Source organism: Nerophis lumbriciformis, linkage group LG23 (assembly GCF_033978685.3).
Source record: "Nerophis lumbriciformis linkage group LG23, RoL_Nlum_v2.1, whole genome shotgun sequence".
Taxonomy (NCBI): Eukaryota; Metazoa; Chordata; class Actinopteri; order Syngnathiformes; family Syngnathidae; genus Nerophis; species Nerophis lumbriciformis.
Window position 1 is genome coordinate 35,780,881 of NC_084570.2, and position 9,394 is coordinate 35,790,274.

The window sequence follows — 9,394 nt, forward strand, 5'->3', positions numbered from 1 at the left end:
ACTATATACTTACATCATGAATATATTACATGTTATTATAAATGTTACTACATTACATATATACTTACATCATGTATATATTACATGTTATTATAAATGTTACTACATTACATATATACTTACATCATGTATATATTACATGTTATTATGAATGTTACTACATTACCTATATACTTACATCATGTATATAAAACCTTAATGGAGGTGTTTGGATGTTTTGTTAAGGGATTTATAGGCAGAATAGTGCTACTTTAATAGGCTTTGTTGTAAACTGACCTTTAATGACATTTATATAACATTTAGAATATATTTAAAAAATACATCCGTCGTCATGTCTTTCAAAAATAATTATAAACGATAGGCAGAATTCCAAAAAAAGTGCAGTTCCCCTTTAAAAATAAAAATAAAAGGCCCTTAAGCCAGAACAATATGTAATGTTTAATCTGCTAAGAGAGTATTTTGTGTGTCAATTCATATCTATTTTTTAAAATAAAACTTGGTTGAAAGATTTCAGTGTGTTTATAAGTACTTTTTGAGCACTATCAACAATACAGCGATAACTTTGCCCACAATAAGTGTAATATGATTGTTAGCCCACATGATTATTTACAGATGATCTAAAACCACTGGCATGGCTTATAAATGAGATACGTACAGTCGTAACTCCTCAAAGGACTTCACAGAGAAGAGCGGAGAGTTAGGATCTTTTTGAAGAACTTCTACTTGATTAGTGTTGTTGACAAGATTACTACGGATCAGCTTGTTCAACAACGACTGAGCTGCTTTGTCATCTGAGGAAACAAAAATAGACAACAAAAAATACAATCCCATTAAAAAATTATCAAGCACTGACCAACATTGGTCAGTGCTGCAAAATGTAACAGTTCCCAACTTTTGATGCACAAGCTCAGAGAAACAATGCGAAGAGAAATGATGACAGTCAAATAATCTCACCAACACCAGTGTCATCTTCTTCTGTAGTCTTCTTATCTCCTCCAGCCTCTGAGTTTTCAGCTGCACTTTCTGCTGACAGTGACGGTGTGCCTGCACAAACATTTCATGACAATAATACAGTGGTGAACAGGCAGCCCAATCACAGACAGAATCCCGCAATTGGCCAGTAAAATAGAATCTATTAAATGTGGAAAATCGCATATCGTCGTAAGGACATTTGTCTTGGAAAATCAGGCACAGCTCATTCTTCCCTTAAAGATTCACTTCTGTTGCTGTATTAAAAAATGGTGGCGCTAATATTGTCACAGATTAAAAATATCATGTCTCTAATGGCTATGCTGATGCATCAAAAAATTATCTTTGTTTGACCTACCAACATGTAGGCCTGGGCTAATAACTCATTTTGCTAGACGATATATTGACCTACAAATTATTGTCGATAAACAATATTATTGCCAATATTTTCGGAGACCAAATTAACCACTGATATAATGACAATACATAATAATATTGGAAATATACCATTACAAATGCAATAAACTTGTATTTCTCGTATATCTTAATTGAAATGTAGACTCTTAAATACGAAGTTAAATAAAACATATTAAAAAATGAAATATACTGTCGGAAAGCAAAATTGTACAACTAAACACAATATAATAGGTTCTGTCTGTGTTAAGGAGGGGGTGGGAGAACCTCAAATATAAACAACAAAATGGCTGAATAAGGTTATTATGACCGAAATGATGACTGTAGGGCTGGGCGATATGGCCTTTTTTTAATATCTCAATATTTTTAGGCCATATCACGATACACAATATATATCTCGATATTTTGCCTTAGCCTTGAATGAACACTTGATACATATAATCACAGCAGTATGATGATTCTATGTGTCTACATTAAAACATTCTTGTTCATACTGTATTAATATTAGGGCTGCAACAACTAATCGATTAAGTCGATTAAAATCGATTATAAAAACAGTTGCCGATTAATTTAGTAATCGATTCGTTGGATCTATGCTATGCTCATGCGCAGAGGCCTTTTAATTTATTCTTTTTTTTTTTTTTTAATAAACCTTTATTTATAAATTGCAACATTTACAAACAGCTGAGAAACAATATTCAAAATAAGTATGGTGCCAGTATGCTGTTTATTTTCAATAAAATACTGGATAGGATAGAAATGTAGTTTGTCTCTTTAATCCAATTATTAATCGATTAATCGAAGTAATAATCGACAGATTAATCGATTATCAAATGAATCGTTAGTTGCAGCCCTAATTAATATATGCTCATTTTAAACTTTCATGCAGAGAGGGAAATCACAACTAAGTCAATTTAGCAAAAGTGTATTTATTAAAGTTATTAAGCAGTGGCACAAACATTCATGTCATTTCTAAAACAGAAAGTGCAAGATTGTCAGAGACATTTTAAAACAAGCTATTAGTGCACTTTTGTGCATGATGACACACAAGATATTTCAATAAGTGTCACATAAAAATGAGCTGCATATCAAATAGTATATGTCCTACGGTGTTGATGTGGAAATAGTTGCTTCGGCATTTAGTTGGTTTGGCCCCGAACGGAGATGTTGACATGTAAAGACATATTCCCGCTTGAAGCCAAACCACCGTCAGACTATGGACCCCGTGCTGTTTTTCTTTGGAATTAATTATTCCTCCATTTGTTACCAGATTCGCACCTTCTTTCTCTTGTATTACCACTCAAACCACACCGTTAGCATCACAGCTAACGTTACCATGTCGCTACCTGTCTGCTCCGCGGGTGCGTGTGACGTTGCTCACGTGACATTATGTGACGTATGTAAGAAGGTGTGCCTGTTTTAAGTCTCTGTGAGAAGGAGAGACAGGAAAGAGTGAGAAACGCATGCAGTTTAAAGCCCCGCAGCTAAAAGCAACTGCGTGAGAACGTATACTCGAATATCATGATATAGTCATTTTCTATATCGCACAGAGACAAACCCGCGATATATCGAGTATATCGCCCAGCCCTAGATGACGGTTTTATTGAATGTGCTCAAAAAGTACTCATACATGCATTAAAATCTTTTAACCAAGTTTTATTTTTTTAATCACTAAAATAAATAAGACAATACACTTTCTCTGCGACCCGATTCCGGATAAGCGGTTGAAGATATTTTGGCAGAGGAAACCGTAAAAATATTGTTCTGGCTTCTTAAGAGCCACAATATTTGTATTTGTGTGTTTAAATATGTTCCTGTAAATTGTAAGGGCGATCAGTTGTTCTACTTCCTGTTAGTGTGACGTCACGTGAGTTCACTTCCTGTTGTTTCAACTTGACACTGTCGAGTTTACTGATCACCTTGTGCAAAAACAGCACATCCTTTATGTTTAATGTGAATACTGTCGCTCACTTGTTCAAACAGTAATGTGTTTGTACAAGTTTAGATTGGGGAATGACGTTAATTGTTTACATTTAGGCGAGCGAGCGCCAGTCTGTATCAAAGTGCAGTTATGAATGACGGTTCTTTGATCATTTTAATTCAATACAGTTATACTAACCGTCGGGAGTTTTAAAGCTGTTGTTTTGGGGATTTTTTGTATTTGTAATTGAAGCGGACTTTTATTTACGAGTAAGAATGTATTTTTTTTTTTAAATCACACTGGTTTATCGTCATGTCTTTCATAATGATTGTGAACGATAGGCTAACATTCCAAAAAAGTGCAGTCCCCTTTAACTGTAAAACCTCTTTTTCTGTTACTTAGTCTAACAAGCTTTCTAACAATGCTAACTTTTAAAATGGAGTAAATATTAAGAAAGTTATGACATTTGTAGCAAAAAGGTCACAACTAAAATCTTGAGCCCCATTGACTTGGTATAAAAGAGGTTGACCATAAATGAGTAAATTTTCAGCGGGTGAGACAATGTATATCACAGAAAATGATACCTCTAATCGTCTTGGCAAGAATAATACGGGTTGGTTTCCTTTTGTCTTTATTTGACACAATGAGCATGTTTAAACTTAGTCAAACTGTCACAGCCGTTTTCATACCGTTTTCCTCAGGCTTCTCTTTTATTTGAAGGCTGCCAATCTGTAAAGAAGAAGAAATGGAGGAGACATTTTACACACCTTGTGAACATTTAAGTCCTGTGGAAGGCAAAAGGAGTGGCAGACACTAAGAAGTAAACGGCTTAGCTATTTTGGAGCTGCTTAAATGGTGCGCTGTTAAAGCTGACCAATAGCCGCTCAACTAGCAAGGATAAAAGCATGCATCACATCTTTACAGTCAACTTGCTTGTTATGCTTCTACCTTCTAATGGATAGACATTACACGTCACAAGACTAAGTGTTCATTGCACTAAAGCAAGGCCCGTGACTACAACCAGGGGCGCCGCTAGGGATTTTGGGCCCCATGAAAATAATCTTTACAGGGCCCCCAACACAGTGTCATTATTTTTTCTGTATTATAATTTCATCATCATTAGGGGCCTCTCTGGGCCCCCCTCCATCATGGGCCCCTAGAATCCGTCTCCTTTACCCCCCCTTTTCGGCGCCCCTGACTACAACATATAGTCTATAAGGGCTAACTGACCAGGAACTAGCATATTATTCACTCACTAACCAGAACTAGCATATTATTCACTCACTAGCCAGAACTAGCATAGTATTTACTCACTAACCAGGAACTAGCATAGTTTTTACTAACTGACCAGAACTAGCATATTATTTACTCACTAACCACAACTAGCATAGTATTTACTAACTAACCAGGAACTAGCATACTATTCACTAACTAACCAGAACTAGCATATTATTTACTAGCTAACCAGAAACTAGCATATTATTCATTCACTAACCAGAACTAGCATATTCTTTACTAGCTAACCATGAACTAGCGTATTATTTACTAACTAACCAGAACTAGCATATTCTTTACTAACAAACCAGAACTAGCATATTCTTTACCGATTCCGCCGCCGCCGCCTCTTGCTCGTCAACCGCCTGGGCCCAGGAGTCTGAAGCCATTATGTATTTGCTAGTTGATATAGTTAAGAAATTAAAAGGATGTGACAAAAGGCGAGCGCCTCGCTAGCGAAGTAGGACTAGTCTCACAATGGCGGATGGAAAAACGTTTGCGATGTTGTGCAACCAACTCAGTCGACCGAGGAGAAATCCAAGCAGGCGAAAGAGTTCCTACCATAGACATGTTCTAAGGGTACGCAGCATGGAGCGCTACTGCCTACTGGCATTGACGAGACGCGGGGCCGCCATCTTGGAGTGGTGATCCGCTGCAATGAACTGTCAGCACATTTAATTAATTTTACCTCACTGAATACCACTGATTTTCACGCGATTTTTTGTCATACGTGTAGCTATGATAAATGACACATGTTTTATTATTCATAGTTTGCTTAACAGTATTTGAATATTCTTATATGCTATAAGTGACCAGACGTCCGAGATCAAAACTGGGAATATAATCCCAGAGAAGGGGGGACAAAACGGTCAGCTATTTAGAAGTTAAAGAAACAATATGATTAGGTTTTATATACATGCGTATATCCTACATAAACAATGTATGAATACATTAGATATCTATATATCTATAGACTGTATCTCTGTTGCTGCAACAGGAAAGAGTTTATTCTGTCTTGACACTTTGTATTGATATTTTGTATTACATTTTTCCCTTAAATGATCATGTTTACAGTGATTGTTTTATATGCATTTTTTATGTATGTCGCTTTGGATAAAAGCGTCTGCCAAATACTTAAACATAAACATACAGAAACACCTGGAAGTCTTTATATCAGCTAAAACCACCAATCTGTTTCACTGGATTCAGAATAAAACCAAATTCTGTCTTACCCAACAATGTTAGTATTTGAATATTGTTACTTGAAGCTAGACTAAATTTAGACGTGTATAATACTGTATATATACATATACTGCATATATGTATATATATATACATAGCAGTGACAAGCGGTGAGGTTCATGACTGGTGAGGCACTGACTTCATCACAGTCAGATTTACAAACATATGAACCCTAAAGAGTATCTTATTCACCATTTGATTGGCAGCAGTTAACGGGTTATGTTTAAAAGCTCATACCAGCATTCTTCCCTGCTTGGCACTCAGCATCAAGGGTTGGAATTGGGGGTTAAATCACCAACAATTATTCCCGGGCGCGGCGCCGCTGCTGCCCACTGCTCCCCTCACATCCCAGGGGGTGATCAAGGGAATGGGTCAAATGCAGAGGACAAATTTCACCACACCTAGTGTGTGTGACAATCATTGGTACTTTAACTCATTGGCGTTGTTAGGCCTATTTTAGGGGGGCTCAAGCCCCCCTAAAATATTCTTAAGCCCCCCTAAATAATTTGGTGTTTTTTTTTGTTTTTTTTTACAAATAAATGCCGACATATTCATTATAAAGTGGCCCAAATATGAGTTTAAATAAATAATCATATAACCTGTTATTATTCACTCAGTTTCCCCTCACTTCGTAAGGTAGAGTGCCCCTTTCGTGCGTCGGTATCCAATCCATTCCACTTGTTCATATAGAAAATGCCCACATCACTCAAATTCCAGCCCGCATTTTCTCTGCGACCTTGCTTGCGGTCCTGCAGGTGTACGAAGCACATTATCTTTACAATGAGTGAAGCTGCACAAAACATTGTGTGTGCAATTGTAAATCATTTATTTTTTAAGTTTTGTGTTTCTTGTAGAATCTATATAAAGTAATATACATAAGCCTATTGTTAAAATAATGAAAAAAAACATCATTAAATATATTTGTTTTATTGTATTGTTACATTAATAGCTGTTTTATTATTATAGGATGGCTTGTTAAACATTTAATAGGATTTTCAGAGGGAGGAAAAACCAAGACATTTACTATAAAATGTAAAATGAATAAATACATAAAAAGAAAAAGAAAATATATGGTTAAAAGCCATCGTCCCGGGGAGCATTTCATTTCGTCCCGTGCATTTAAAAAAAAAAATAATAATAACAATGAATAATTTCTAAGTCTTTGTTAGCCGTTTGTGAAGTTTTGTGCTCGTGCGTAACATTCGCTCGCATCCTGTGCATCTCCTGGGGGCAAAGCCCCCCCTGTCCTTAAAAGCTAGTGACGCCCCTGCTTTAACTTAACTTTAACTTTACACATACAAACTGTAGCACACAAAAAAGCACATTTAATAAAAATACGTTATTATGGTCTTACCTTTACTTATAAGTGCGGGAACAGTGGTGTTCGTGTTGGAGGAGTTGTGAATGAATGAAATATGAAATCCGTGCTGCAGTCTGCAGGTGTACCTAATGTTGTGTCCCCTCGTTCACGGCTCCTCCGGCGCGAGCATAGTTGTTTTTGCACTTTTTGGCTTCTTGTTAAGTGACTTTTTTTGGGTGGATTCGGTCTTGCACGTGGAGGGTTTGGGTGTGGGCTTTGGTTGGTGTGGCGCTCCCGTCGGGGGGTGCAGTCTGCGGCGAAGCTAGGTGCCTTAACCGGCACCAGGAGGCGGGGTTACGCGAGCCTCAGCCAGTGCGTCTTCGCAGCAGTTTTATGATCGCCCAGCACAAGAAATACGTTACACACATACAGTTGTTGACAAAATACACTGTACATTATATACCTCAGCTAACTAAACTATGGAAATGTATAATATAATTCATATAGCAATACGGTCTCACTGCACAGCAGGCCAGCAGTTAGTCGAGTCCACAATCTATGGTGAGGCACAATTGAGTGACGTGCCTCAACTGGCTGCTGATCACCGCACCGTCTCTTCTCAGTATTTGAACGGCAAATGTGAAAATTCAGCGATTTTGAATAAAAATAATCTAAAACTGGTGAAGTTAAATGGAAAATAACTTTATAGTATAATCACTGGATAGATATAACAATTTAATTAATCTTTTTTCTTTTTACATTTTTTTTCTTTCCATGATGGCAGGTGAGGCCCCGCCTCACCTGCCTCTAGTGACCGCACGTCACTGATACATAGTATGTGTATATATATATATATATATATATATATATATATATATATATATATATATATATATATATATATATATATATATATATATAATATATTCATTCATATTCATTTTCTTTGTTTTTCACATTTGGTGCAATATAAAATAAGATGTTCTACTGTTTGATTAAATTTGTCACATTTCCCAGGCTCGTGCTTGCCTAATAAAAACATTTTTTTATAGAACACATTATGTCCTAATCTCAACCAAGTCATTCATTTCTGCATCCAGACATCTTGGAGCAACTTGCAGCTTGATCATGAAAACATCTCCTCCATTACGGTCTTGTCACGTCTTCATAATTGTTTTTCTAATTGACGACTTAGCTTTTTTTTCCGCTAACTTGACAATGGACTGTCATATTTTCTGTCAGTATTGCTTGTTTTTCAAATTTGTCATTGAAATAGACCATACTGTAGTAGTGATGGGTCCTTCTTAAAGGGGAACTGCACTTTTTTTAAATTTAGCCCATCAATTACAACCCATACTTGAGACAAAAACACATATATTTTCCTTTGATCTGCATTCTAAATAGTGGACAACTGTTAGTAAGAGGTGGCGAACAATGCAGGTGATGGGGATGCATTAGTTCCTCCTATAAATAAAGCCCTATAAAGCCATTTAACAAATTGCCAACAAAGCTCCATTTACAAGCTATGACCTTCATTACACCCTATTGTAGGAGCCAACACCAGCCGGCTCTTGGACCCAGCTCTCGAAAGTAAACCATTTTTATAGATTTTGTTCCGTTAAAGCTGCATGTGTTCTATGTGATCCAAATGTGGCATTCCCATACTTGCCAACCCTCCCGATTTTCCTGGGAGAGTCCCGAATTTCAGTGCCCCTCCCAAAAATCTCCCGGGGCCACCATTCTCACGAATTTCTCCCGATTTCCACCCGGACAACGATATTGCTACACCATCCTTCACTGGGCGCCGTTTCCGGCCGGACAATAGTAACGGTTACACCTCGAAGTCAAGCGCGGCAATCAAAACAGAAGATGAAGAAGACGAAGCAGAAGAAGAGACATGGCGACGACGAGTAAGAAGAAGAAGTACGCTTGCAAGTTCCAAAATGATTGGAAAAAAGAATTACAGTTCATCCAGGACAGCTCGAAGGGGAAGAGGTATGCTGCTTGCAAATTTTGTAGATCAGACTTCTCCATTGAACACGGTGACCGAACGGATATAGTCACTCGTGAACGGTCAGAGAAGCACAAAGCCGGTCACAGCCCAGTATTATGGCCACCTTGCTAAATGGAGACCTAAGGGTGTAACTTATGCCGAGACAAAGATGGCTATGCTGATAGCTACAAGCTACATCCCGTTCTCATTTGCGGATGTTTTGATTGATTGATTGTTTGAAACTTTTATTAGTAGATTGCACAGTACAGTACATATTCCG

At 37.2% G+C, this 9,394-nt stretch overlaps 1 protein-coding gene across 1 annotated transcript in view; it reads right to left on the reverse strand.

Moving 5' to 3' along the window:
* Positions 1-5,124, reverse strand: part of ddx19b (DEAD-box helicase 19b) — a 32,868-nt gene extending 27,744 nt beyond the window's left edge. Inside the window, exons 1-4 of the mRNA XM_061985657.2 lie at positions 4,909-5,124; positions 3,994-4,033; positions 955-1,044; positions 656-791 (exon numbers count right to left, since the gene is read on the reverse strand). Of these exons, the coding sequence (XP_061841641.1) occupies positions 656-791; positions 955-1,044; positions 3,994-4,033; positions 4,909-4,968 (326 nt within the window). The 5' untranslated portion in view covers positions 4,969-5,124. The remainder of the gene's footprint in view (positions 1-655; positions 792-954; positions 1,045-3,993; positions 4,034-4,908) is intronic.
* Between the last annotated feature and the right edge of the window lie 4,270 nt (positions 5,125-9,394).